Genomic DNA, 27,410 nt, shown 5'->3' with positions numbered 1-27,410 from the left:
ATCTTGTTTCTCCGAGAAACAAGATTGCAGGGATCAAACGCCTCTAAGAGTCGTCCCAAAGGAACCGTCCGAGGCTACCACTGGGCCTGATTGCCATTCACTCCGGTTATAGCCCACTACGCAAAAACTGCACCACCACTAGAGGGTTTGGTCAGTAGGCAGACCGCTGCGATACGATTGTATGCAGAGGCATTAACTTACCCTGTCGAAACTCTTCCGGCTGATCCTGGACAACCCAATGCCCACAGTCCATGTCCACAACCCGCGCCTGGGGGAAGAAATTCCGGACACAAGGCAAGGCGTGGTCAGGAATATAGTAGCTCTGGTGTGCACGAAGGAATAGCGTCGGTCTGTGGAACTTCACGGGTTCATCCATGTACGGAAAGTCACCCAGAGGCCCCAGGGCAGTGTTGAGAATATCAAGGGGCAGACGGAGCTTGAGGTACGGTGAGCGACGATCTTTGATGAAGTTGCTCAGAAGCCATAGACGGATAGCAGAAGACTGGAGGATGTTAACGCAAGTAAGGTTGGGCGACAAGTGAGGACTTGCCGCTTCATAATCAGCTAGAATTCGGTCACCCTCAGCATGGGATCTGATCTGCGATCGCGCTACCTTTTCGAGGGCGACGAGATATCTCTGGAAATCTTTAGGAATCGGTAGTCGTATCGGACCGTTGTCGATGGCGACGACGTTGGATATAATGTCTGGCGAGTGCAGAGCTAAAGCCAATGCCGTCTTCGCTCCCCTTGCCATAGGTGAGAAGGGGCCCGAAAATAATCTGATCAAATAGAACTTACATGGAGTGGCCTATCAGCGTTACACGCTTCAATCGGTGTGTCTTGATAAAGGACTCGACGTCCAGCGCCATTGCCATATAGTTATGTATGGGATGATGGGCTGAGTCACCGTGGTTGCGAAGATCCTATAGTTGTTAGTTGCGTGCGATCAAGCATGCAGTGATGTATCTTCACATACTAATGCAAATACCGGTCGCGAGAGATCGTGAGCCAGCAGACTTGAGAGGTCGTTAGCACCACCAGTTAGAGGAAGGGCCGGTCACGTTTGCTGAAATATACCGGCTCACCCGTCTATTCTCGCGTTTCGAGCCTAGGAAGCCATGGAGAAAGAGAATCGGGTCATGATGGCTTGAGTTGGGTTTCCCTCGGCCATGAAGTTCGTATGCCAGGGGAACAACATGGCGCTGGGATGGTATTGAAGTGTGCAATGCTCGCATATGTTTCAAGCATTGGGTTAAAGCCATTGTGACGAGAATATGAGTTTGTCGTAAAATTCTAGGCGTGCTGAACTGAATGCAGGTGCTCAATGTTCTGCGTAGATATGTAGGAATTTGAACTCGGCGGATCCCTCGTTTCGCCGACGGCCACGCCGGGCAGCTAGCGCCTAGGCCGGCGGTTGAGATGATCGAACCGGCATACCTCGGAGGCCAAATCATGCAGGGAGTCGATCAAGCTCATGCAAGAACAACAAGAGTAACAAAGACTATGCTGTATGGAGGATAGCGTCTGTCTATTTTATAATGCAAGGAAAAGTTGTATACAAGGGCTTGAGGTGGCTTGCACTCTGATAGATAACGATAACTACTCTGCGTGGAGATAAGAGATGAGTAAGCGGGCCAATGTCACGGGACTCTTCCAATCAGAAGGCGCAATGCGAGCACGCCGTTTACATCACTAGCTTAGCTTAACTAGCTGCAGTCAACCTAGATTACCTACCGTAACTTATCTCCAACTTCACGCAATTTTCTTCCTCCCCAGTCACCCCCGATCTTCCTCCTCACACCCCATATAACATGTCCAGTCAACCGCTCCTCCAAACCGCCCCAGGTATGTCGCTCCCACCGATCACCTCCACGTTCACCCAGCTAATCCAACCAGGCAAGCGGATTGCCCTCCCCACGCGGGTCGAACCCAAGGTCTTCTTCGCCAACGAGCGCACCTTTCTCTCATGGCTCAATTTCACAGTGATCCTGGGCGGATTAGCAGTCGGACTGCTCAACTTTGGCGACCGGGTCGGTCGCATCTCGGCGGGACTGTTCACAATCATCGCGATGGCGGCGATGATTTATGCGCTGGTGACGTTTCACTGGCGGGCGCAGAGTATCCGCAAGCGCGGCCAGACGGGGATTGACGACCGGTTTGGACCGACGGTGCTGGCGGTGTCGCTGCTGGCGGCGGTGGTGGTGAACTTTATCCTACGAATGAAGGAGTGAAGGAGGTTACTATAGTACGGAGGAGGGTGGTACTTTAGGTATGATATGATATGAGATGGAGAAGTTGTTTGCTGTTAGCGTGCATTGAGTTATGTACATGAATCCATGAATGCTGAGTAAGATATGCATGGGTGGTATATTACGTAACTGTCTCGGCCCTAGTTGACTAGTACGACTAGCGATAAGAGTAAGAATAGTAGTAGAACTAACCGGTTCAGGAGTTGCCACTAGAATCATACAAAGTGGAGTGGATGGAGACGGCGATCCTGGGGATGAGATGAACATGATGTAACTCTTCATGACGGAGTGCTATAGTCCTGTACCCTTCATCACCGTCCACCAGAATCAACAATTCTCCCTTTCGGTCGCCTCCTCCTGAACGAAGAATCGGATTGTCAGGTCGACCCACCACCGACTTGACGTGTCCGACGGAAACAGAACAGATCAGATATTGGGGAGTGACTAATCGACCAGATTACGCCACCCTCCCCTTTCTTTCTTGTTCTTTTCTTTGCTCTTCCTACAGTATCCTGGGTGTCTACCAGACTTCCGATCTAGACCGTCTTCCCTGCTATCGCCCTCTCTACCTCCCTCCCTCTCCTCCCCTTCCCTCCCTTTCGTGTTCTCCCTCTCCCTCTCCCTCGCTCCCTCCCTCCTCCCCCCAACACATCAATCACATCACAACATCCTCAACTCAACACCTCTTCTCCTCTTCCCCCTTTTTTTACCTTCTTCGTCCCTCTCTTCCTCTTTTCTCTTTATTTTCTATATTTTCTAATAATACCTTCCTCCTTTCACGTGCACCTACCCACCGCCCCTCTCGTTCCCTCCTCGCATGGCATGTTTCGACTGTTGCCTTGGTCCTCAGCAATTGGGGGCAACAAGGTGATGGCGGAGGAGCTCAAAATGCTCGCCTCCTCCCCCGTCAACTCTCTCCCCTTACCCCAGCTGAAGCGTAAGCGGTCCAACTCGACCGATCCTGTTCCTGGTCAGGATGCCCCGGTCGCGACCAAACCGCGCCCAGATGATGATGCTGCCGCCGCCGCCACGGTCGCAGATCCCGCCCCGACCGACCTGCGACCGGGCGAGACTCCCGCGACGCGCCCCATCCCCATCGACCAACTGCGCGAAACCCTCGAGGCCCAACTCAGCTTAGAGGTCTTGTTGAAACACAACGAACTACGTCTGATCGATCAGGAAATTGCCAAATGTCAGGTTGCTCTCGAACAACTTCGTCGCTGTGCCGAAATCCCCTATCCTGGCGCTTCCCATCTCTCATCCGCCGTCAGCAGCGGCTCCGGTGTCGCGGTGTGGGCTCCTGGAAATGGACCTGCACCGCTGTCTCCCGCCCCTTGGGGCGTCGTCGACGGTCCCTACACCCGTCACTACTCTCGATGGTTACTCCCCGATCCGCGATTTGATGGCGGCGACACTGAGCCTGCCGCCCCGCTGGCCATGGGCGCCGGTACGCCCCTGGCCGAAGGTCGTTCGACGCGAGGCACCTCCAGCAGTGACGCCGGTTTCCTCGCTGGCAAATCGCGCCCGCAAAGAGGCTCTGTTGGCGCTCGACTTCAGTCGCTACCCACGGGGTATCCCGCCCCCAAGGAGAAGGCTGGACCCATGATCATCCGACGAAAGTCGGATGGCGTGCTTGTCAAGCTGGTCTGTCTCGACTGTCGTCGCGACAACTTCTCCAGCACCCAGGGCTTCATCAATCACTGCCGCATCGCCCACAACCGGAACTTTGCCAGCCACGATGCCGCCGCCGTCGCCTCGGGAGAACCCGTCGAAGTCGACGAGGCCGGAGCGGTCGTTGGCGGGAGCAAGAACGAGACGACGCCCACCGCCACCACACAGGGCTTCGTCCATCCCCTGGTTCGCTCCGCGCATGTCATCGATTCATCCTCGTCTTCGTCTCGAACTCCCGCGTCGTCCACTGCCGACCCCTCTAGCGGTCGCGCGACCCCCAGGCGTCCAGGCGGCAGTCGGTCGGCGTCGACGGTGGAAACACCCCGGGCGCAAGCCCCGAACGATGCGTTTACAGCCTCCCCCGCCACCCCGCATCTCTCCTCGTTGATGCAAGGGCGCGGGATGGGGGTCGACCTGGACCGCCTGGTCGGCGAGGCGAAGAACCCTGTCGATCTGAGCGCCTACTCGGATGACGAGGGTGAGTCAGACGTCAACCCCACGCCGGCATCGACCGCGGTCATGCCGCCTGGTGACCCGCCCAGCACGCGTGTTGGCGTTGGCCGCCAGCCCATGCGGACCACCGTGTCTCAGACGGCGTCGCAGCGTCCGGGCAGTCGCAAAGGGACCGCCAACGAGGTGCCCCCGTCGCTGTCGCTGGAGACCCGGACGCCGTCGCGGACCGCCCCCTACGAGTCCCCATATGGACTCTCGCCAGCGGCCCCATCCCGGACGCGAGACGATCCTCCGCCCGCGGACGGCATGGACCGATCGCTGAATTTGAGCCCGAACACGGTCGAGTCCAACCAAGCCCCCAGTCTGGTCAGCGATGACGATGACGATGAGTACGGCGCGGCGTCGGACTCGGAGAGTCCGGGGCCCGGATCATCGGATATCGGCGACGCGGAGGAAGACTTCCGGCATATTGACGTAGCGGACGGCGAGGAGACGACGGGGTCTGGGCCGACCGAGAAGGCGGCGCCGTCGGCGTCACTATCGAAGTGTTCAAAGAAGAAGGATGGCCTGTTGTCGGCATCGATCGTGTCGTTGAACCGCGGCAAGGATGAGAAGCGGGTTAGTTTTGCGAAGGATGCGCCGAAGAAAGACAAAGACGCTAAACGCAAGGGGCGTGATTGATAGAGTGGCTGATTTTGGTTGATGGATGTTTTGTAATGTATTGGATTTGTCCACGTTGGAGCATTGGGTGATGTATTGTTATGTTAATATTGGACAGCGTATCTACCTACCTACATTCAGCTGCGTCGATTGCTGTCTGGAGCATAAATATCACGTGATTGGGTTCCTGAAGCATCAGTCTAAAATATCGCCGTAGATTCAATTCAAGGTTCTTGCAGTGTTCGTATATTCCGGAGTACATGTATTGAAAATCTGGTACGGGCATTGACCCGATCTTGGTGACTCCCACGTGGAAAACTTCTCCCACCTCAACACCACCTCCGCGACCGCAGACAAGGAACAGAAGATGGCTACGCCTGACAGACCTCCCGCGGAACCCCAGACCATCACGCCAGAGACCTTCCGTCAGCTCCTGGCGCGGTATCCCGACACCGTGGAGGCGGTGACGCGTCGCAAGGCGTCGACGCCGCGCAAGAGGAAGAATGCAGAGCCACCCAGCGAGACGGAGATCACGACAGCAGTGCGGGAGTTCCTCGAGCTGGACGACTGGCGGTACCGGGGGTTGCCGGGGGTGGTGGGCAGTCGCGCAGAGAGGTATCTCGATCGCAGCGAGGCCGAGCGGCTTGTCGAGTGGAAGATGTACCTCCACTTTCTACCTTTTACCTACATTTCCTTCTACGTGTGCCTTGGTACTAATGCAATGGATGCAGGAAACATGGCAAATGGCGCCCAACGCTCTTAGGAATGCTGCGCTCCAACCCCGACAAGACCATCCGCAAAGCAACGTCGACGGCCTATGCCGCCATGACGGGCGTCGACGAGCTGGCGCGGCGGATGGACTTCCCGACGGCGACGATGGAGGCGCTGACGACGCCGCTGCGCGGGGTCGGGCCGGCGACGGCGTCGCTGATGCTGTCCGTCGGACCGGGCGACCACCCGTTCTACAGCGACGACACGTACCTGTGGGTGGTGTGCGCGGCCGGGGCGCGGCGCGGCATGCTCAAAGGCAACGGCGAGCTGAACGTCAAGTACAACATGGGCGAGTACCGGGAGTTCTGGGGCAAGGTGCGCGAGCTGCAGGAGCGGCTGGTGCGCGAGGGGTGTGCGCAGGAGGAGGTGTGCGGGGAGAACGTCGAGAAGGTGGCGCTGGTGTGGAGGGCGGAGTACATGCGGGATGACGAGGAGGAGGAGACGAAACGACTGGAGAAGAAGAAGAAGGTGGAGGCGAAGAAGCGGGAGAAGAAGGTGAGGCAGAAGGAGAAGACTGAGAGGGGGTGGCAGAAGGCGGCGGAGAGGGAGACGCGGGGGAAGAAGCGCAAGCGGGAGTAGCAGGAGCCGTAGTTACTCTCATACACAGTAAGATAGTCGATGGAAGTGGTGATATTCATTAATTGCCTGTTTGGGACGGATCTTAGGGTTTTGCGCGGCCCATTGGCCCTGCATTCGTCATTCTATCCACCGTCCCATACGTTCTTCTACTATGGAGTACAGATTTCTCAGGAGAATCCGTTTGGACCCTGTTGATCCCTCAGCATGTCTCGTATATCTCTATATCTCCACGGCTCTTCGCTGTCTCTCCATGGCTTTGTGTCTGCTTCATCGCGATGCTGCTCCTCCTCATCCTCCTCCTCGCCCCCCTAACCTCCGCCTTCTGGCACTCGCTCTTCTATGAGCTGGGCTTCTTCGGTCCCCACCCCACCGTCCAGTATGCTTCGTTCGATCTCGAACCCCCCGAGGTCGACATCCTGCGCTGGGATCCCCGCTGCGAGGACGGCTACATTCTACTCAGCCCGCGCGGCCGTTTCTATCCGGACCCAGGTCCGCTCATCTACGACACCCGCGGCAATCTCGTCTGGATGGAGACGCGCTTCGGCATGGTCATGGACTTGAAGGTCCAGCACTACCGCGGCCAGGACTATCTCACCTTCTGGGCGGGTGACGACGACGGGACCCGGGGAATTGGCTCATACTATATGGTACCAACCCTAACCATGCATCTCAACCGACCACAACTAACGGCCCAGCTCAACTCCTCCTACGAGGTTGCACACGTCGTCTCCGCCGCCAACGGCCACGACGGCGACGTGCACGAGTTCAAAATCACCGACCACGGCACCGCTCTCCTCACCGTCTACGACATCGTCCCGGCCGACCTGACGCCCGTCGGCGGCCCCGCGGACGGCTGGATCTACGACGGTCTCTTCCAGGAAATCGACATCGACACCGGCGCCCTCCTCTTCGAGTGGCGCGCGCGCGACCACCACGCCCTCGACGAGTCCTTCTACCCGCTCGACGAGGACCACGGCACCCCCGCCGCCCCCTACGACTACTTCCACATCAACAGCGTGGACAAGCACCCAACCACCGGCAACTACCTCGTCTCCTCCCGCTACCTGCACACGGTCACCTGCATCGCGCCCACCGGCGACATCCTCTGGATCCTCGGCGGCAAGCGCAACATGTTCGCCCCCGTCGACGACCTCGCAACCGCCTTCACCTGGCAACACGATGCCCGCTGGCTCTCACCCACCGAGATCTCCCTCCTCGACAACGGCGCCCACGAACACCTCCGCACCTCCGACCACTCCCGCGGCTACCGCATCGCCCTCGATCTGGACCCGGCTGCGCGCACCGCCGCCGTCACCGCCGTCTACGACGCCCCCGGCCGCTTCAGCGCACACTCCCAGGGCAACCTGCAGCGGCTGGCCGCGTCGCAGAACGTCTTCGTCGGCTGGGGCAAGGCCGCCGCCTTTACCGAGTTTGACGCGGACGGCGCCGAAGTCCTCTGCCACGCCCACTACGCCCCGCGCGTGTTCTTCTGGTTCGGCTGGGTCAAGTCCTACCGCGTGTTCAAGACGAGTCGCTGGACAGGCCGGCCGACGCTCCCGCCGGACATTGCGGTTGATGACGCCGCGCGGATGGTCTACGTTAGCTGGAACGGCGCTACCGATGTCGCGGGGTGGGCGTTGCAGACGCACGGCGCAGACGACGGGTTCCGCACGGTGCAGTACGTGCCGAAGCGCGGGTTCGAGACGGCCCTCGACGTCGCCGGCGTCGACGGGTACCTCCGCGTCGTGGCGGTGGGGTTTGACGGGGAGGAGATGGAGGATGGTGTGTCGCAGGTGTTTACCGTTTCGCACGGGGTATGTCACGCACCATCTATACGCACATACATGCATACATGCAGGTGCTAACAAAGTCCACAGACATCAACAGACACCCTCGGCGCGGTCGACGAACCGCTCCAGCACGCCCTCGTCGGCGCCTGCGCGCTGGGCGCCGTCCTCGCCGCCTGCTGGAAAAGTCGTCTGTGTCTGCGCGCGCGAACCCAGTCTTTTCGATGATACACAAACTCATATTACTTACTACCACTACATATCAACCAACCCCCCACCCCCTAGCCAGCTCACAGAAAGATGAAGAGATCAAAGCAAAACAGCCAAGGCAACCCCCATAACCGACCCAACCCCCACCACCCCCTCCAATCGCCCCGCACCCCCCGAAGCAGTAGCGCTCGCCGTCGCGCTGGCCGCCGTGGTCGCGGGCCCGGTGGCCGTGGTCGTCGACGCGGCGGAGGTCCGCGTCGCCGACGACGACGAGTATAGCGCTGAGTTGGCGCGGTATGCACGGCAGTAGGAGTCTGTTTGCTGCGAGACGCCGAAGCGGTCGGCGTGGTCGGGGCAGTTGTTATAGCACCTGTTGCTGTTAGCTTGCCCTACATCTAACGATAGGGGTGAAGGGGGCTAAAGAAGGGAGGGAGGCATACGTCAGGACGTTGGTGCTCTGCTCGCAGAGACATTTCCAGTTGTTGGGGGGGCAGTCGTCGAGTTGGGGTTTCAGCGAGCTTAGACAGGCGTCCAGGATGCTATACTCGTTAGAGGGTATGCTTCTATATAGGTAGGGGTGAGCTACCTCTGCGCAGCACATTTGGCCGAGCTAGAGCTAGAGCTGGTGCCTGTCGGGACGGATGCAGCCGACTGCGAGGCTGCAGCCAGTCCGATGACAGCGGCGAGGGCGGCAGTGTGGAAGTGCATTGTACTTGAATCTGCAGATAGTTGTACAAAAGACAGGAAAACGACAGAATGTAGAGAAGAAGCAGACCTTTATAGCTGCAATGCAACCCCTATTCACTACGTCGATTCCTACACAAAGTCCGCAACAATAGTCCGAAGCCACATTGGACTCTTGCAGACACACGTCACATTGACCTGTCATACTCCAGAATCCTCTGCTTTGACCACAACAACTCCATGGGATAATACAGTATATACAATCACCGCAAAACTCAAACTATCAATTCCTGCCCGCGTATAGTATAGATAATCCTGCTCCAAACCTCCACATGCAACTCAACTAGCAAAGGGGATATCATGGCCAGGACGGGCTGCCGTTCCTCGCCGGAAGAATTACTATAGTCATGCCAAAATCTTTTCGCCCTTACTCCTGTCCGAACCCTAAGGTCTCCTCGACCGCAATGGACAGTTTGTGCTCCAGTGTTTCGTGCGTCTTGTACGGCGGGAGGTCCAGCCGGTTGAAACTGCAATCGTCAGTCGACTTCCTACAAAATCGGCAATCCAGACATACCATGTGTGCGACTTGGGCAGCGCCGCCGGATCGCCCGACTTCTCGATCGTGAACCGCCGCGGTCCGTCTGATCCCTGCAGATCCTTAAATCCGTTGACCGGAATCCGGGACGTACCCGTGGTGAACTGCAACAGACGAGACTTCTGTTCCGCATCCCAGGTGCGGACAATCTTCCAGAAGTTCTGGATCACTTCGTCCTGCTCCTGGTAGCCACGGTAGTCCGTGTGCTTCTTCCAGTCGTCCACGTCAATGTCCGCAATGCCACCGATCAGCAGCTCCAGTTCGCGCTCGTCAAACACATTGACCAGGTCCGCCGGGATCAGCTCGTTGAATCCAGACATGAAGGCATTGAACTGCTCCTCCACCCGCTTGACAATCTTCCACTCGGTAACCAACCTACTTCGTTAGCCGCGTCCGGACTATCTCCCGACAGACACTTACTCGACGTATTCGTGCTTGTTCTCATTGGTCACGGGGATATCCCGACCACCCGGCTTCAAATCAATCGTGCGACGCTCTCCAAACTTCTCGTCATCCACAGCGAAGGTCAACTCGATGATGCCCTCGATATCGTTGTCCCTATCACAGTCAGCACCAATCCACAGCCATCCCACAGCAGTCACATACAGAGTCCACGTCAAGTTCCGGTGCAGATCCTCGTCCACACCCTCCATATCCTGAAGCGACACCTTCTTCCGCAGCATCATCTTGTAGAACGCGCCAATAAAGAACGAATCCAAGAATCGGCGGTGGAAAATGGCCAGCCCAACAACACGCCCAATGAACTTGAAATAGTTCAAGTGCTCCGGGTTCACACCGGAATGAGGGTTGATTTGCAGGGTATAATTATCATGTGCCGAATATTCAAAAAGACAGTAGAAGGGGTTGAACATTTCATGAGAAAGAAGGAAGAAGAATTCACTGCGAACGTCAGTCTACACCATCATCAAACGGCCAACGCAACTTACCGAGATAGACCACCATAATCCAGACCATCCTCGCCGTCGAACTTGATCATCAGGCGCTTCTTTAAATCGGACGCGCTTTGTCGCATGATCTCGGCGTACGAGTCTTCAAAGATGTTGTTGCGGCGCACCTTGACGTGGCACTGCCCCGACATGATCCGCAATGCAGGTTGAGACCGGAAGTATATCAACTTCCGCCGGAAGTCACGCTTGTACTGCGGTACGCCCTGGTCCAACGAAGACGGCAGACGCGGATCGTCCCAGGTCGTCGTTTTGGTGTTGTGGTCGACAAAGTACACTCGCGCGGTGTTCGTCAGCCGCATCTCCCAACCGCTGGGCAACGGTCCCAACTGCGACACCGGCTGCTGTTGAATGGTCGTGTTGTTGCCGTTGGCGTTCTGCCCGTACATGCGGATGTACTGTTGCCGTCGAGGGTCCACCCATGTCGTGGTGCGGGTGTTATGGTCGACAAAGTATGGCCGTCCCTCGGGGGTGGTGCGCTGCTCCCATCCAGGAGGAAGCTCTCCAGTGCCTGCCGTAGTCGCTCCCGTGGCCATCATGGAAACCGCATTGGCACTACCACCGGCCGGCGGGGTCTGGGCCTGTTGGTTCTCCTGCAGATTCGGTGAACTGGCGCCGGTGCGATCCTCGGGGAGCATCCGACTCTGATGGGCTCGCCGTTCCAGCTGCATGTTTGCCTCCCGCTGGGTCCGTTGGGTTGCCTCATTGTAATTCGACGACGGCCGGGTCCAGGTGGTGGTGCGCGTGTTGTGATCGACATAGTACGTCCGACCCAAGTTATCCTCTCGTCGTTCCCAACCGGCAGGCAATCGACCCTGGCTGTCTTCGAATGAACTGAGATTGGTGCGGGATGCGCCAGGAGCCGCCGCTCCGTTGACCGGCGCGACAGTGCTGGACGGCCTCGTGGTGGATGGGACACGCTGAGGGTTGAGCGAGGGGTTCGATGCGGTTGGATCCAGTTGGCTGGGGCCGGGGGATGCATGAGGGGCGGTAACCTGCGGCACAAGCCCACTCGACGTGGACGACTGAAGATTCGAACGATGCAGACCATTTGCTTGGTTAGTATTGGGGGTGCTCAGATTGGTGGACAGATTGATGATGAGTTTTCCGTGCACAACCAAATTATCGTTGGATTTCTTCAAGTCGCGTGTGAGCATTTCTGTCGTCGGTCAGCTTGGTCCCATGTCAAAGAATATTAATAGCCTCTGACTCACCATCACCGCCCATCTGTAGATCAATTACATCGCCGATGCGCACATTAATGACACCGAGGAAACCTTGATCCTTCTTCTTGAATTTCTTCTGGTCGAAGATCTGAATGGCAAGGATGCTGTCTTCATTCACCCGCCTGAAGTCGAGGTCGTCATGTCAGCGGCGTTCCCACCTGATGGCCGACAGGACACTCACAGGTCGAACATCTCATTCCAATAGGGGTTCAATGTCTTCTTGATGACGGAGGTGGTGTGAGTTTGCTCACCACCGACGGTGGCCACCGCGAACGGGTCGGGAAATCCTACACGGGAGGGGTCAGTCCCGCTGAACGCGAAACGTGGAAGAGGGAGCACAAATGGGAGACATACGAAAGACATCGCGTTTGTAGAGACCGTCGGCCGCGATAACTGCACAAGACGGTCCATGTTAGCTTATCTGCACGAAAGTCCCCGAGAATTCCACCCCCTCGCATTCAGATGCTTCTGGACATCGGGACGGGCTTACTCGTGACCCTCAGGTTGGGTTGCCTGCACATGGATTCCTTGTTAGTCGAGAAGCTCACAGGTCATGAAACTAGATCTCCACGAGAGATCGAGAAAGACTTACGCGGGGAGATTGGAACCCATGTTGTCCGGTCGAGATGATAGGCGACCGACACGGCGATAGGAAGCGCAAGGCCGATCAGGACAAGGCTAAGAAGAAATTCGCGGCGAGCACATCCACCGCGGTCCAGAGAGCGGACACCGGACAGTAGTTGCGGACGCGGTGGAGGCGGATCGAATGAGGGGGAGAGCAAGGGAGAGCGGTGGGAGGGGCGTTTCGGCAGCGAAGAGGCGGGATGGCGAGAGAGGAGAGAGAGGGAGAGAACTCAGAGAGTCGAGCACACGGCCGGACGGGAGGATGTCGAAGGCCAGAGTACCGCGACAGACCTTGAGCTTTTCTTTCCCCGAGATGAATCGACGATGAGAGGATGGATGAGGGGGGGAGAGAGTCTGGAGGATGGAGAGAAACGACAACGAAAGTCGAAGAAGTCGAGGTAAGGTTCACCTGCCCCAAACGGGTAAGATGACGGTAATGGGGCGCAGCACCACCAATCACCGCCCTCGCTAGGCCCGATTTTCCTGGCCTTGTCGGAAGTACTTCTCTGCCAATTCTCTATGGAGAGGTACTTGGCTTCGTGTTGGCGAGCACACGAGAGTGATCAGGGCTTTTCTACGAAGGACGGTCTTTTTATCGCCGGCGGTGATCTTCTCAGACGACCGATCGATCTACCTCCAGATAGGTAAGTATGAGTCCGACTGTTGTACCATACAGTACGCCTGACGTATCCAATCTTGGTCCAGATCATTGACTTATTTCTTATTTCATCCATCCGAATTCCCCAAGTACTACGGGAGGTAGCTGAGGTACTGATTTAGGTACAAGACTTGGGCAACCGGTAATCGTCCTTACGACTATAACGTCTACCACTAAAGAAGGCACCCTAAGCCACAATCCCCAGCCAAGTACCCGTCATCTAACTAGTCGGGGCGCCTCCAGGCAGCAGAGATTATGCTTTTCTATCCATAGCTTCCGTCGGCTTCCCTTATACCCCCCAGTCAGCCCATTGCATATCGCTTCCAGTTCGATTGGGCACTACGTAGTTACTCTCGCCACTCCCCAATCGGATGACGAGTTTTCTCCTTTCGTTTCTTCTTGCGAAGCAGTGGGGCAGTCCAGTCCGGGAGATTCCCGTTTGTTTCTGGCTCCGCCCGGATGATAGTAGGCCCAGTCTATCAAATCCTGGCGCTTTGTTGCGATCTAGAGCGTTCGAAGGTAGGGATAACCGTAAGCAAAAGACAGAAAGACAGTCCCAAAAATAGAGTCATGGTCTTGGAAAAAAGAGCTGTTTCGATGTTCATGACGAAAGGAAAAATTAAGCCGTGTAGAATCGAGATGATATCAAACAAAACCATCTCCATAAACCCTCCATGCTGCCAACCCACGATGACCAGATAGCTATCATACAATACAATTCAATCTCCCGAACTCCAAGAAAGCTCTTTCATCAATTCAGAGCCGGTCCGTCGTCCCGGTTGATCGCCGTGCAGTCGGCTTCTCCGGGTCGGGACTCACGGGACGGTAACCCATGTCCATTGCTCGGTTGTACCAGGCACTCGGTGGTGGTGATGTCTCTGCCAGCGGCTAGTAGGGTGCATAGCCTCGTCCCCGGCCACGATATCCACCGCGGTACCCCCCACGAGGAAAGCCACCGCGGTATCCACGACCACGGAAACCACCGCGTCCGCGGCCCCGGCTCATGCCCGGCAGGTTGGTGCGCTTGGGAACGACCTAATTCAGTTAGTGGGGATCACAGTAGACACAGATCTGCAGCAGCTCACTTCAGATTGCGACCACGGAACACACTTTCGTTTAACACCAGAGTTGGGCCACCAGACTGGGCTCTGCAAATTCGACGTAGGCATACTATGGTAGACCAGTCAGCAAACATATGCCCAACAGAGGCCAGCGAACAATCTTACCCCTTCGGCTGACCCGTAAACTTATCCAAAAGGATCGTAACCCGGTTTATCGAGCCGCAGCTTTGGAAGTGCGCCTGGATTTCCTCAGGAGAGGCACCGTAATCCACATTGCCGACAAAGATACTCCGGGCGTCAATCTCTTCTTTATCTTCGCGGAGGTTTTCAGATTGCTGGTCGAGGGTCGCTTGCATTTCACGGAGCTTTGCGGCCTCGGATTCCATCTCCGCCACCCGTCGCTTCATCGCCGCGATTTCCTCCTATACGAGACAATTCAATTAGCAAACTACTTCACACTGTTTCTGGGAATGATCGCGTTTGACACGAAAGAGCTGATGTCGGAACGCAGCAAGCGCAAGGTTCGCGCAAGCAACCTTACCTCATCGTCACCACCTTCTTCAGGGTTCTCCGGACGCTCCTCGGGAATCTGTTTCTCCTCGGTCGACATTATGAAGCTGGAAGGATTCTGGAGGTATGGGATGTCGCTCGTCCGTGGATGGTGCAAGGTCGTGAAGAATCTCCAAGCGTCGACGTCACGCTCAGTCCGTGCACGCAGTGGAGGACACGAGCTTGCAGGGAAAAATAAAAATCCGAAGGGTCCGGGGGGAGAACGGGACCAAACCACTCTCTATCGGGAAGATCGCAGGAGTGAAGGGAAAAGCGATGCGAGTGGGATTGGAAATGAAGAGGGCCCAGGTCTGGCGGAGATGCTGGCGTGGGATCGACCCCGAAGTCACTGTTGCCATTTCCGGCCTAGCGACTTTGTCATCCGAACCACATCGGCATTGGACCGACAACAACACATGGAAGTACCTACGGAGTACAACCTGATCGATCTGTAGCGAGATTGATAAGAATTGATTGCTGTGCTTGGCGCCTATTTAATAAAAAGAGACCCATTAGTGGGGTTTGTACATCACAAGACATAGCTGAGGTTCCATCAATATAAGACTACTAGCTAAACTAGCTAGCAACTAGACAAAGGCAGGGTGGATTGAGCAAATAGAAGAGTAAGGGCAGCTCCAGATTAGCTAGTACGTAGGATTGGACGTCATCATCGTATCAGGTTCTATGGCATATATACAGGGAATCAAAGCGTCAACTCATGAAGATGGAACGTTGTTCTTGCGGAAGGAGACTTTCTCGACGGCCACGGTTTCGGCTCCGTTGTCGTCGGACTTGAGCTGGTAGACATACAGCACGAGCACATCACCTTGGATCTGCACGGAGCAGTAAGCATACAGTCGATGACAGATGGTAGAAAAGAGGAGGACAACTTACATCCATCAAACAGAAGCTGGGCGTGGGTTCTTCTCCCTCCGGCCAATACCCCGTGCTCATGGCGCCCGTCGCACTGCCGGGGTTGACGAAGAATCGCCCCTCCATTTCGAAGGCCTCGAAGCGATGAGTACCACCCCAGAGTAAGACATCGACATCCATCTGGCGGGCGGCGATCAGGAGGGCGTCGGCATCGCCCGGCGGAATGATGGTGTGACCATGAGTAAAGCCGATGCGGAGACTGCCGTGGGTCACGACTTTGGAGAGGGGTAGGTTCGGGGAATCGACATCGAAGTCACCCTTGACCAATTGGAGATCGGGGGCGACCTGACGAAGGAATTCGAAGGTATTCCGGTCGGTCAAGTTGCCGAGACACAGGATTTGGCCGATCTTGCCGGGTGTTAAGAGCTTGCGGAACTAAGACGGGTCAATCATGGTCGGATGGGAGGATAAGGAATGAGGGGCTATCGGAAAGTCAGGAGTGTACCTTTGCAGGGAGATCCTAGACGCGCGCATGGGTTAGCGACAGCTTCAGCAGTGGGAGGGAATGCAGGCTTCCTCACAGGAGCGCGGTCCGGGATGAAGAGGTCGCCGATGACCAGGACCAAACGGGAAGTCATTCTGAAGGAGGGATGGGCAATTCGGGCCCATGCAGGTCAGGGGAGTAGTCGAGGGAGTATAGAGAGCTAGGTGGGAGGAGAAGGACGTTTGGGTGTGGGTGGATCGACTGGTAGATGCTTATCTGAAAGGCACGTCTGGAGCATGCAGTTGATGCTCGCGGGGAAGCTTAGTACGTACTCACCGCCTGAGTAGTACGGAGGTATGTGTCTGGACTATGTAGCACAAAATGACAGAACTATACCCAATCAGCTCGCATAGCTCAGTTGGTAGAGCGCGTGACTAGTAATCACGAGGTCCTCGGTTCAAGTCCGAGTGTGAGCATATTCTCAATTTTTTTTTTCCCATACAAAACAATCTTCTCTACATGCATACTCCGTCCACATACAGTTTGAACATAGATAGGGGATGCTCAATCCACTCCGGATAGATTGTCAAACCCAGTCAATCACTATTACTCGATCAAAACCCGTAAGCATCCATTGACTCATCTCAACAACTCAACAAGACTTCCTATGTACACGGACGATTCCTGCCGACGGAAGGCTCCGCCCGCTGGGAATTTCCCCGACAGAGAGAAGAGAAAAAGAATCTAGACAAAAGGAGAAATCTTCTCTTCTTCTTCTGTTCCGCGTATAAAAGGACAATTCCTATCAACACTTCCACTCCATCCGCTTCTATACATACTCCATCAATTCCTATACATAGACCGATCGTCTCCAATAAACACCGCCGCTCCTCCGATCTCGCCCGGCGATCCCCGAATTCTCCTTGTGATTCCCCCTCCATCGTCACCCATTTCCCACCTGGTTACCCCGCGGGCTCCCGTTGAGAGCCGAAGTTGTCGGAAAAGCTGGCGACCAAACAGACGACGCAGCGGCTCAGCCTGATTTCCAGACATCTGGATCAGCGACTCCCGCTGCCTGAGCTTAACACGCCCTTCTCGACCGAGAGGAACTCGCTCGCTCCCGACGACATCGAATATAACCCCCTCGACCGCTCAACTCCCCCCTCTGTTCCTCCTACCACTACTCCCTCTCCCACCTCTTCTTCCTCTTCAGACACCATCATGTCCACCCAAGTCCCTCACCCCACCCTCCTCATCCCCGGGCCCATCGAATTCGATGATGCCGTCCTCCAGTCCATGGCCCATTATGCGTGAGTCCCCCCCCTCAATGCGTCCATCCATTGAACAGCCATTGACTGACCCCCGTCTACCACAGTGAGAGCCACGTCGCTCCCGGCTTCGTCAAGACCTTCGGCGAGACCCTGACTCTCGTGCGCAAGCTCTTCCAGTCCACCGCCCCCACGGCACAGCCCTTCGTCATCTCCGGTAGCGGCACCCTGGGTTGGGATATCGTCGCCTCCAGCTTGGTTGAGAAGGGCGAGAACGCCCTCGTCCTGCACACCGGCTACTTTGCCGACTCCTTCGCCGCCTGTCTGGAGACCTACGGCGCCAACGCGACCCAGCTCAAGGCCCCCATCGGCGAGCGCCCCTCGTTCGAGCAGATCGAGCAGGCCCTGAAGGAGAAGCCCTACAAGATCATCACCATCACCCACGTCGACACCTCCACCGGTGTCCTCAGCGACATCAAGCGCGTCGCTGAGATCGTCCGCCGCGTCAGCCCCCAGACCCTGGTGGTCGTGGACGGCGTGTGCAGTGTTGGCTGCGAGGAGATCGCTTTCGACGCCTGGGATCTGGATGTCGTTTTGACCGCCAGCCAGAAGGCCATTGGTTGCCCACCCGGCCTCAGCATCCTCATGGCCTCCGGCCGCGCCCTCGACACCTTCAAGTCCCGCAAGACCCCGCCCGCCTCCTACTACGCCTCCCTTGGCAACTGGCTCCCCATCATGCAGAACTACGAGAACCTCAAGCCCTCCTACTTCGCCACGCCCCCCACCCAGCTCGTCCACGCCCTGCACACCACCCTGTCTCAGATCACCGCCAAGCCCATGGCCGACCGCTTCGCCGTCCACCGCCAGGCCTCCGACAAGGTCAAGGCCGCCGTTGCCGATCTCGGCCTCAAGCAGCTCGCCGCCAACCCGGAGAACCAGGCCCACGCCATGACCGCCATCTGGCTGCCTGACGGCCTTGCGCCCCCGGATGTCCTCCCCGGCCTGCTGAAGCGCGGTGTGATCTTTGCAGCCGGTCTGCACAAGGAGGTGGCCACCAAGTACATCCGCTTTGGTCACATGGGTGTCAGCGTCACCGGGGCCGGCCGCAAGGACATCGACCATGCCATTGCCGCTCTGAAGGAGGCCATTACGGAAGCCAAGCAGGCCAAGGGACTGTAAATGTACTGTTCGAGAGTAGAGAATCAAATATGTTCAAAAATACCTCAATGTCAGGTGTGGTAATTGGGGGGCTTGTACCATGTACACGTAGGTAGACCAGAAGCGGAGAATATTCCCAGCCTGTCAGGCGAGCGATCGTCAGCCACGCAAAGCTTATGCAAGGCGGAGCCCGTCAGGTACAAGAATCCATGTGTAGCACTGCAGGTTGTCTGCGGAGTCCACGGGTGTGCGCTGTTTACCCAATGCGGCAATTAGTTTCTGTGACACATGGTCTGTCAGACACCCTGTCTCTGATAATCCTGGGGTTATATGTATTGTATGGGTTTGGTATGGGTGTTGGCTATATTGGCGGTTGAGTATACTGCCTATGCTTTATATATATCGCCCATGCTACCCCCAGCAATATCTATACAGTCCTCATACTCAGTATACAAGTGTTACATGGATACAGAGCTACACCCGTACTCCAAGGTACTACTCGCACCACAAGAATAGAAATATTAATTACAAACACTATCAACAAAGTCACAAACAATGGGGTATGAAGTAGGCAATGCTCAACATTCAGCATGCTTAAACCAGCTTCTTTACAGTGGCAGGAGGTAATGCGAGGAATTATACTGCTTCTCATGTATACTTCGTTTCCGAAACTAGGCCGTCCTCATCACCCTCCATGCTAGGCCTCCACTTCACCGCGCCGTAATGCGAGCAGCGCCCGAACATCCGTCACGTACTGCAGAGCTTCCAGCATCGGAATGAGATGGAGAAGACCGTTGTCGGTTGGGTCGTTGATCCAGCCTTCGATGGGGATGGCGTTGTCTGGAAGAAGAGTTTAGTCTTGGGTGTTTAATGTCCATGGTGACGGTGCATACCTTCGTGAAAAATATAACTCATAGGGCTGTTATCCAAGATCATCACCTTGCTCAGATCCGGCTCCACGGAGCTGAGGTCCTTGATGTAGGCGCCGTTGCGAAACGTGCAGTGCTGACGGTAGTACCGCGCTTGGAAGTACTTGCGCTCCTGCTCCAGCCAGTCGATGACCGGGTCGGCGTACTCCTGGACGCTGGCCGTGAAAATAACCAGCTTGTACCACTTGCAGATCTTGCGCAGGAACTCGTCGCAGTGCGGTCGTTTGTGGACGTAGTACAGAATGGGATGCTGCGGTCCTAACGTCGTGGCCGGTCCGCCGGGAGTCAGAGCAGTGGTCATCGGCGTGGCAAGCTTGACTTCGACCATGTGGCCACTAGACATACGGCCACCCTTGGCCAGCGAGTGGATGAGGGTCTCATCCAGGTCCAGGACGAGCGTCTTTTGAGGCAACCGGGAACTTCGCGAAGAGGCCGTATACGACGGGAGACGCGGAGGGATCAACGGGCGTGGCGGCACAGGAGAGTGCGGATACCGGGTGACACGGTGGACGGACGGTGACGTTGGGGACTTGAGACTGTCCGGATTCAACGAGCCCTGAAGTCCAGAACGAGCAGCCTGGTCGAGGTCGGCACTCTGAGATCGACGCTGTCTTTGCCGCTTGAGGGCTTCTTCATTGTTGAGCTTGATGCGGATGGAACGGCGGGGCGTATTGTCGTCGGAAGCCTGGTCGGGGCTCGGAGATCTGGCTTTTGACGGCCGAGATTTACTCGTCGTGAGACCTTTGACAGCTCGACGGTCCCCTTCGGACTCGGAAGTACTAGAGGCGATGGATTCTCGTGAGGCGTGGGCTTTCAGTCTGCGTGCGGAACCAGTCCGCTGTTTTCCGTCGGCCGATTTAGCGCCTCTGCGCAGCGCGCTGGGAGGATCTGTTGAGGACGGGCCAAACAGGGATCGCCGAAGCCTCCGTACTGGGGTCATCGGAGAATAGGACCCGTCATCGTCCCGAAAGCACTGAGCCACGTAGATACCAGGTGCTGCGAGGGTCGATAAGATGAACTTGATCGTTTCGGTGATGGCTTCGAAGAACCGCTGGGCGACCAGTCCCAATGTACTTCTTGCCGCGAGACCGTCTTTCTGGATTCCTCGAATCAGGGGCGTTTTCTCCGTCAAGGTATATTCGGAGTGGTCGACATCCTCTATCGATTCGATCGCATCGTCTCTGTCTTTCTCTTGGACGTCCGTCGCATGGAAGTTACTCTCACTGTACGACCGGAGCGAGGCGAGGTCGGCTGGCGAACTCAACGGGGGAATGTCTCCCTGCGAACGAGATCGCTGACGGCTACGATTCGGACTGGAAGACTGGCCAATGACTCGGGATGACAGGATATTCAGCGAGTTCATCTTCCCACAGGGCCCACGGGAGTCCGGGCTGGCGCAGGTATCTGAGGAGGATGCGCATGTCAGTCAGCCGATTCCCAACGCAAGTCAACCACGCGATATGGACAGAAAGGGCATCAAGGACGTCATTTCATCCGATCAGCCCTCCCCGGGAGAAATTTAACCGCACCTCAATGCGCCAGTCGACAACCCGTGCTTCGGAACGACCGTAAACGCCAACCCTTGGGGAGGACAAAGAACGGATTCGCAAGGCCAGAAATCGGACGGAAGGGATCGTAACGGATAAAGAGAAAGAATAGAAGGAGAAGTAATAAGAAAAGAGCAGAAGAGGAGGCTTTCTAGGGGTGACAGCAGGTGTTGAGGACGCGGGAGCGCGAGCGAGGATGATGGCGAGGTGTGGGGAGCAGGAGGAGTGCTTGTTGTCGGTCGTTGGGCCGAGCGGCGGCAGTTCCACGCGGGCAAAATCTCCCTCCGTCACATCCCACCAAATAATCCCACCTTCGCATCACCACTTCCACCACCGCATATATCGGCCTCTTCCTGCGCCTTCACCGGTCTGTGTTGGAAAAGTGAGAGTTTTCTCTCTGGGTCGTCTTTCTATCTCGACTGTGACACCCGCAACCTGTTGAAAAACGACCATCACTCTCCGGCAAAAATTATCCGTGACTCAACGTCTCGCGCACAGCTATCGAGTCCTTTCACTTACTTCCCCGGCAAGGCCAGACTATCGCAATGCCTTCGACATCCACGGCCTTGACGCCAGGACTGGCGTCCTTTCTCAAATCCCTCAAGACCAACCCCATTGACACATCGATCGACAACCTGATCTCGTATGGCCCCTTGTCACACCGTCTGTCGCATGGCTGCTCGACAGAACTAATCGATTTCTAGACTCCTGAAACGCCGACAGATCCGTCACTCTAGATCATGCGCAACTGCGACTGCCTACCTTCTCCTCCGTGTCATCTCCGCCTGCAGAACGACCGATGCTGCCAAGCTGATTGAGCGAGTTCAGAGCGTGGGAAGACGGCTGATTGCGGCACAGCCGAAAGAGATGGTGGTTGGAAATATCGTCAGACGCGTGCTGGGTCTGATCCGAGACGAAGCCGAAGACGACAGAGAGGCAGATTTCAACCTGAGCGAGGCATCTGAAAGCCAGCCCCAGACCCCGCGTGCTGCTGATGGTCCGTCTCTTACCCCCCAGTTTCGATCATTGACGGAAAACTAACACGAGTGGAACGTCTAGACCCAGCGGAGGCTATGAACTTCCGTCACGAAGGTTCTCGGTCCATGACCGCTCCCATTTCCATGTTCAGTCTGCTTTCACACCCCGAGCCCGACCCGTCATTGCCCAGCACGCCCGCCTCCGCGTCGCCATCCGGACGACTCGGCCATCCCCCCAGCAAGGACATCCGCGCTGAGGTCCTTGACGGCATTGGTGAGATTATCGACGAGCTGGGCCAGGTCGACGACCAGATCGCGGCCTACGCCCTTGACCACATTCACTCGAACGAAATCATTCTCACCCACACGTCGTCGACCACCGTCCAGAGGTTCCTTCTCAAGGCCGCGGCCAAGCGGAAATTCACTGTAATCCATGCCGAGTCCTACCCCAACAACCACGAGGCTACACACGCCACCGTCAGCGGGCAGGTGCCCAAGGACGACGAAATTCTGAGCACCGAGTCCTTCCAGAAGCCCTTGATCGAGCTAGGCATTACGGTCATCCTGATCCCGGATTCCGCTGTCTTTGCGCTCATGTCCCGCGTGAACAAGGTCATTCTCGGCACGCACTCGGTCCTCGCGAATGGCGGTCTGGTCGCGGCCGCCGGCACTCGGGTCATTGCTCGTGCGGCCAAGGTCCACCAGACTCCGGTTGTCGTGGTCAGCGGTGTATACAAGCTCAGTCCGGTGTACCCGTTTGACTTTGACTCCTTGATCGAATACGGAGACGCAAGCAAAGTCATTCCGTATGAGGATGGGGACTTGGTCGACCAGATCGATGTCCAGAACCCCATCTATGACTATGTGCCGGCTGAGTTGATCGATCTCTACATCACCAATCTGTACGTGTTCATAACCCTTTACCCATCGTATCAAGTTAGCGAGCTAACAGTTCTTTTATAGGGGTGGCCATGCGCCGTCTTATCTTTATCGTATCGTCTCAGACCATTACCGCAGGGAGGATATCAACCTCTAAGCTGTTGCAAGGGAGACATAGGAGTATAATGAATTTCGGAACTGGCCAAAGAGATCATGGAAAAGGCATAGGAACTGGTAGAAAAAAAGAGAACGATACCCACCAGGATATAATGCATATACATGAAGACATGTTGGTATCTAATGTGACACGTACCGAGGACCAGGAGATCACTCCTAAACGTAGATACGGAGTACTCAAGTGGACCACTGTAGATCACTCGTACTCCATACATCGAATCATTACTACCTTACTACGCAAAGACCAAGGTTTTTGAAGGTTTGATATTTCGGGCCCTTCCCAAAGAAATCAATCATGGCGCCATCTTTTTATGAGTATATCAATCGTAGTAGCTGCAAGGTGTTTGCAGGGTCATCCGTCCTGAACCATAATTTCCAGACCACAGACCGAAGGCAGATCCTATTGTCGCATCTTCTTCCCGTCTTCCATGGAATGGGCCCCTTCCCGTCAATCCCGCTGCATGTTTCTTTTCGTTCGGCAGAAATCCTTTACGAGCGGGGCTTCTCCTTCTTCTCCTTCCACAGAGCAAGGAGAGAGACACCAGAGACCTTGACGACCTTGAAACGGACACCGGGAATATCACCCTTGGCCTTGCCCTTACGACCGAAACCGGCGAGGAGGACTTCGTCGTTCTCGTCGATGAAGTTGAGGCAACCGTCGTTGGGGACTGTACTCAGTCAGTATCATGCACGAAATGTCTTCCGAATCGTCATCCTTGAACCCCCGATGCCGGGTCCATCTCCAACATCCCGTTCGATCCTCCATGTAAAGGGTATAAAAAGAGGGAACCCACCGAAAGCGGCGACCTTCTTGCCGTTCTTGATCAGCTGGACCTTAACGCACTTGCGAATGGCGGAGTTGGGCTGCTTGGCCTCAACACCGACCTTTTCGAGGACGATGCCCTTGGCGTGAGAAGCACCACCGAAGGGAGAGGACTTGTAGGCGGTTCCGAGAAGGCGCTTCTTGTAGTGCAGATCGGCCCACCGGTTCTCACGGCGAGTGTTCGCGAGCTTGCGCGCGGCGTTCAGACCACGGGGCTGTCCCTTACCCATCTTGGCGGATTATGTTCGAAGACGGAGAACTGTAGACGGAAGAGCGTATTAGAAGAGGGTTGTTTTGATTTCTTGGGGGACCGAAGAGATGTGCGTGGTGACGGTTGTGGATAGATGGGCTGGTGTGATTCTTCGATACGGATTTCCAAATCACGGCCGGACGACACAGGATTGCGGTGGGAAAAACGGGAATCCCTAGAGGCGACGGAGGAAAATCGAACGGGGGAGTTGATACGTACCGACTGAAGAAAATTCGCCAACAGGCCTGGATGGGGATGGTTTGTCGAAAGTCGAAGGTCGAAGGGTTCCTTCACGGCCGGCGGTCTTCGCTAAAGTCAGCTCGAGGGGGCGAGGGCGAAATTGTTCGCTGTGCGCGCTACACCCTAAACGGCAGTTAAGCGAGCCCGCTCCGGGGCCCGGACAAACCTGCCTCCGCTTCGCCGATAACGATAAGATAACAACATCATCCGATGTAGACGTAGGCGTCTACCATTTTACTTTGTGAATGTCGTCGCGACAATAATTTCCCTCGCCATGGATAAAGTCGAGTCGCTGAGGAAGGTATCCTCCCAGCGGCTTCCGCCCCCGGCACTCTTTCAAGGACCTCCTTCCCACAATGCATCCAATCTCTCTCTCTCCCCCCCTGGGCCGCCCGTCCCCTCGTCCAGCGGGACGCAGGCGCCTCCGCTCCAGCAGCATCGCGCTCCCCGACAGAGAACCTCGCTGGAAGCCCCAGGCTCCCTATCACCGTTCCTGTCGCGGACCCAATCGAAGGGCGAGGTCGACCGCTCCGATGCGATCTGGCAGGAGATGCAGAACGCCCTGTCCGAAGTGGAGCTGAGCGCTGTGACGAGCGAGCACGTATTCGGCGAAAAGCACGCCGAGGCGCGCGAGGACCTGCGCATGAAACAGCTCAAGCTCGCGTATGCGTGGGCGCGGAGCGAAGCAGACGATGAGGTGGTGGATCCGGCGGGGAAAAACGCCGCCGCCGCCCAGCAAAGGAATAACTCGCGTGCGACGGGGACTACGGCGGAACCTGCTGTCGCGGATGACGCCTCGAAGAGCTTGGATGAGGAAACAGAGAAAGATATTTTGCTTGCGCGCGAACGCCGCGAGGCGAATGACCGGTATTTCGATCGTGTTAATAATGGGGTGTTGGATGTCGTCGCCAAACTGGAGGAAGTGGCGCAGGCGATGCGTGCGGTCGAGAGAGAAAGCAGGGATATCTGGAGCGATAGCGACAGTATGAGCAGCACGACTCAGACATCCATGAGCGCCAGTTGAGCGGCGGTCTTATCAATGCGGAACTATGCAGATGGACGAGATCACCATATTCACTCCCAATCACGGTGATTGGACATGACTGGCGACGATGGATGCCTCCGATGTGGCCGGGATAACTCCCAACGACTGGCGGAGCCTGCCTACCTATCACTACGCAACCCAGAGTGCATCGCGACGATATCTGTCCAGACTATGTCGCAATGGGTAGGTTCAAGACGACACGAAGAGACGATCTTCACGAGGCCAATAACATACGCAAGGCAGACAATAGTATAATACTAGCCGCTGTAATAACAATCAGAGGGTATCAGAGCTGGGCTCAAATGCAAACAACACCAACGATGCAGACATATACGTAAACAAAAACGCGCTTTCACTCCTTTTTCACGAGTCTCATAAGGACTTTCCAACTTTCACCGGCGGTATCCCGCACATCCTCCCACCGGGTTTCAACCGCCTTTCGGGCTAGTGTTTGCACCTCTTCATTCCAGCGGTGCTTCAGCAGGTCTTTCATGGGGTATCGGGGTGGCTCGGCGGGGTCCTTCTTTTCGGGTTGGCGCACTTCGATCGGAATCAACCGCCGGTCGTATGCGCCTGTCGGAGAGGCCAGCCAGTTGAGTAACTGCGTCTGTTCGCGGATGAGGTTGCGTTGTTCCAGGCGGTTGGACCGGTGTACTTGGATGGAGAGGTACAGGACGGAGGTTGTGAGAGCGAAGCCGCTGAACTGTCATCGCAGTTAGTCCTGGTACCGAGTAGCCGTCGCAGAGTTATAGTGCCATAGGCGCACGTACAAATCCAGAGATGAACCCCATGTTGGCTCGTTGATCGAGTTGGCCTGTTATGTCTACGTCTGTTGCACCGTAGATGGGGATCCCTCGCAATCAAATCTGTTGCAGATCGAGGCGGTTAACAAAAAAAAGAATGTAGAGAAGAACCTAAGTAGGAGGGGATGAAGTCGAGAAGCATTGGAATTGTTGTCGGGATGGAATTCAAAGGCGGACCCCATTGCAGCCCTCCGATTGGCTCCCGCCCGGCATCGAATCTTTCCACCTCCAACATTATCATTCCAGACCATCAAGCATTGTCCCTCTGCAACACTTCTACCTCTCCGGTCTCTTTCTCCCGAATCCTCCTGTGCAATTGATCTCTAGCTCCCGCCTCCACATCCCACTCCACAATAACTCATCGCCATGGCCGGTGGTGCAACGAAATACCGCCATCTCAGCCGCAAGTCGTCGCATCGACAGGCTCTCCTCCGCAACCTCGTTACCTCCCTCTTCAAACACGAGTCTATCACGACGACATGGGCCAAGGCCAAGGAGGCCCAGCGCCTAGCCGAGAAGCTGATCACCCTGGGCAAGAAGAACACCGAGGCGAGTCGGAGACAGGCCCTGTCAACTTCTACGTACGTCTTTCCCCTCCCAACTCACGCAGCATCCCAGTCCAGACGAACCAAGACCAAAACTAACGCGTATGTGTATAGACCCCCCATGACCTGCTCCCAAAGCTCTTCGGCCCCCTCCGCGAACGCTACGCCCAACGCCCCGGCGGCTACACCCGGGTACTCCGCGTCGAGCCCAAGAAAGACGACCAGGCCCCCAGCGCCATCCTGGAGTTGGTCGACGGCCCCAAGGATATCCGCTTCGCCATGACGGCGCGCACCGTCGCCCGACAACGCGCCCAGGGCCTCGACACTCTCAACGAATTGACGACCCTGAACGTGCGCAAGGTGACGCGGTTCCGCAAAGACGGCGTGGACCAGCTGGAGCGGGAGATTAAGAAACTGGAACTGTCCAACGGCAAGGAGACGAAGCCCGCGAAACCGACGAAGACGAGCCAGGAGGCTGGCGCGACTTCGCCGCAATAGACGATGCATATATAACCTCTCGGACGATTTGCTTCTAAGGAAGTTTGGATGGTATGATCTGGAACATGGCAGCAAGTCGACCGTACCCTGTATCTTTTACCTTTTTATTTTCCTGCATGTTGCTATTACTGGTTGTTCATGGTCGTGTAATTTTAGCTGCTATTTCAATGTC

At 56.2% G+C, this 27,410-nt stretch overlaps 14 protein-coding genes and 1 non-coding gene across 15 annotated transcripts; 8 read left to right on the top strand and 7 right to left on the bottom strand.

Annotated features, from left to right (window-relative positions):
* Nucleotides 1–106: 106 nt before the first annotated feature.
* Nucleotides 107–1,262, bottom strand: ATEG_08577 (putative alpha/beta hydrolase; the record flags this gene model as incomplete). Its single annotated transcript, XM_001217162.1, has 5 exons — nt 107–138; nt 202–746; nt 799–923; nt 977–1,016; nt 1,078–1,262. The coding sequence occupies 5 exons, from the start codon at nt 1,260–1,262 to the stop codon at nt 107–109; spliced, it is 927 nt and encodes a 308-aa protein (XP_001217163.1).
* Nucleotides 1,263–1,811: 549 nt separating this feature from the next.
* On the top strand, nt 1,812–2,231 carry ATEG_08576 (putative vacuolar transporter chaperon Vtc1; the record flags this gene model as incomplete). Its single annotated transcript, XM_001217161.1, has 2 exons — nt 1,812–1,845; nt 1,897–2,231. The coding sequence occupies 2 exons, from the start codon at nt 1,812–1,814 to the stop codon at nt 2,229–2,231; spliced, it is 369 nt and encodes a 122-aa protein (XP_001217162.1).
* A 906-nt stretch (nt 2,232–3,137) lies between these two features.
* Nucleotides 3,138–6,383, top strand: ATEG_08575 (uncharacterized protein; the record flags this gene model as incomplete). The annotated part of the gene is made up of 4 exons (XM_001217160.1): nt 3,138–4,991; nt 5,152–5,208; nt 5,437–5,693; nt 5,765–6,383. The coding sequence occupies 4 exons, from the start codon at nt 3,138–3,140 to the stop codon at nt 6,381–6,383; spliced, it is 2,787 nt and encodes a 928-aa protein (XP_001217161.1).
* A 545-nt stretch (nt 6,384–6,928) lies between these two features.
* ATEG_08574 (arylsulfotransferase family protein) lies at nt 6,929–8,398 on the top strand (the record flags this gene model as incomplete). Its single annotated transcript, XM_001217159.1, has 2 exons — nt 6,929–8,197; nt 8,261–8,398. The coding sequence occupies 2 exons, from the start codon at nt 6,929–6,931 to the stop codon at nt 8,396–8,398; spliced, it is 1,407 nt and encodes a 468-aa protein (XP_001217160.1).
* A 1,093-nt stretch (nt 8,399–9,491) lies between these two features.
* Nucleotides 9,492–12,462, bottom strand: ATEG_08573 (NEDD4 family E3 ubiquitin-protein ligase; the record flags this gene model as incomplete). Its single annotated transcript, XM_001217158.1, has 10 exons — nt 9,492–9,591; nt 9,639–10,034; nt 10,080–10,217; nt 10,266–10,559; nt 10,607–11,783; nt 11,839–11,972; nt 12,032–12,137; nt 12,205–12,243; nt 12,341–12,363; nt 12,443–12,462. The coding sequence occupies 10 exons, from the start codon at nt 12,460–12,462 to the stop codon at nt 9,492–9,494; spliced, it is 2,427 nt and encodes an 808-aa protein (XP_001217159.1).
* A 1,558-nt stretch (nt 12,463–14,020) lies between these two features.
* On the bottom strand, nt 14,021–14,803 carry ATEG_08572 (polyadenylate-binding protein 2; the record flags this gene model as incomplete). Its single annotated transcript, XM_001217157.1, has 4 exons — nt 14,021–14,167; nt 14,218–14,302; nt 14,359–14,615; nt 14,735–14,803. 4 exons carry the CDS (start codon nt 14,801–14,803, stop codon nt 14,021–14,023), a joined length of 558 nt encoding a protein of 185 aa, XP_001217158.1.
* A 655-nt stretch (nt 14,804–15,458) lies between these two features.
* On the bottom strand, nt 15,459–16,253 carry ATEG_08571 (vacuolar protein sorting-associated protein 29; the record flags this gene model as incomplete). Its single annotated transcript, XM_001217156.1, has 3 exons — nt 15,459–15,575; nt 15,637–16,050; nt 16,197–16,253. 3 exons carry the CDS (start codon nt 16,251–16,253, stop codon nt 15,459–15,461), a joined length of 588 nt encoding a protein of 195 aa, XP_001217157.1.
* A 249-nt stretch (nt 16,254–16,502) lies between these two features.
* Nucleotides 16,503–16,575, top strand: ATEG_10552. Its single transcript has one exon. It is a non-coding gene; the product is annotated as a tRNA-Thr (tRNA).
* A 745-nt stretch (nt 16,576–17,320) lies between these two features.
* Nucleotides 17,321–18,546, top strand: ATEG_08570 (alanine--glyoxylate transaminase; the record flags this gene model as incomplete). The annotated part of the gene is made up of 2 exons (XM_001217155.1): nt 17,321–17,409; nt 17,475–18,546. The coding sequence occupies 2 exons, from the start codon at nt 17,321–17,323 to the stop codon at nt 18,544–18,546; spliced, it is 1,161 nt and encodes a 386-aa protein (XP_001217156.1).
* Nucleotides 18,547–19,222: 676 nt separating this feature from the next.
* nemA (Nem1-Spo7 phosphatase catalytic subunit NEM1) lies at nt 19,223–20,817 on the bottom strand (the record flags this gene model as incomplete). The annotated part of the gene is made up of 2 exons (XM_001217154.1): nt 19,223–19,365; nt 19,419–20,817. The coding sequence occupies 2 exons, from the start codon at nt 20,815–20,817 to the stop codon at nt 19,223–19,225; spliced, it is 1,542 nt and encodes a 513-aa protein (XP_001217155.1).
* A 729-nt stretch (nt 20,818–21,546) lies between these two features.
* On the top strand, nt 21,547–23,014 carry ATEG_08568 (translation initiation factor eIF2B subunit beta; the record flags this gene model as incomplete). Its single annotated transcript, XM_001217153.1, has 4 exons — nt 21,547–21,644; nt 21,739–21,998; nt 22,061–22,880; nt 22,942–23,014. The coding sequence occupies 4 exons, from the start codon at nt 21,547–21,549 to the stop codon at nt 23,012–23,014; spliced, it is 1,251 nt and encodes a 416-aa protein (XP_001217154.1).
* Nucleotides 23,015–23,523: 509 nt separating this feature from the next.
* Nucleotides 23,524–24,087, bottom strand: rps23 (40S ribosomal protein uS12; the record flags this gene model as incomplete). The annotated part of the gene is made up of 2 exons (XM_001217152.1): nt 23,524–23,702; nt 23,829–24,087. 2 exons carry the CDS (start codon nt 24,085–24,087, stop codon nt 23,524–23,526), a joined length of 438 nt encoding a protein of 145 aa, XP_001217153.1.
* Nucleotides 24,088–24,621: 534 nt separating this feature from the next.
* Nucleotides 24,622–25,371, top strand: ATEG_08566 (DUF5315 domain-containing protein; the record flags this gene model as incomplete). The annotated part of the gene is made up of 1 exon (XM_001217151.1): nt 24,622–25,371. The coding sequence occupies one exon, from the start codon at nt 24,622–24,624 to the stop codon at nt 25,369–25,371; it is 750 nt and encodes a 249-aa protein (XP_001217152.1).
* Nucleotides 25,372–25,744: 373 nt separating this feature from the next.
* Nucleotides 25,745–26,183, bottom strand: ATEG_08565 (MICOS complex subunit Mic12 family protein; the record flags this gene model as incomplete). Its single annotated transcript, XM_001217150.1, has 2 exons — nt 25,745–26,095; nt 26,163–26,183. 2 exons carry the CDS (start codon nt 26,181–26,183, stop codon nt 25,745–25,747), a joined length of 372 nt encoding a protein of 123 aa, XP_001217151.1.
* A 378-nt stretch (nt 26,184–26,561) lies between these two features.
* ATEG_08564 (mitochondrial 54S ribosomal protein bL17m) lies at nt 26,562–27,238 on the top strand (the record flags this gene model as incomplete). The annotated part of the gene is made up of 2 exons (XM_001217149.1): nt 26,562–26,846; nt 26,879–27,238. 2 exons carry the CDS (start codon nt 26,562–26,564, stop codon nt 27,236–27,238), a joined length of 645 nt encoding a protein of 214 aa, XP_001217150.1.
* Between the last annotated feature and the right edge of the window lie 172 nt (nt 27,239–27,410).

Source organism: Aspergillus terreus, genomic scaffold, assembly GCF_000149615.1.
Source record: "Aspergillus terreus NIH2624 scaffold_13 genomic scaffold, whole genome shotgun sequence".
Taxonomy (NCBI): domain Eukaryota; kingdom Fungi; phylum Ascomycota; class Eurotiomycetes; order Eurotiales; family Aspergillaceae; genus Aspergillus; species Aspergillus terreus.
This window is presented reverse-complemented; position numbering and strand designations above follow the sequence as displayed.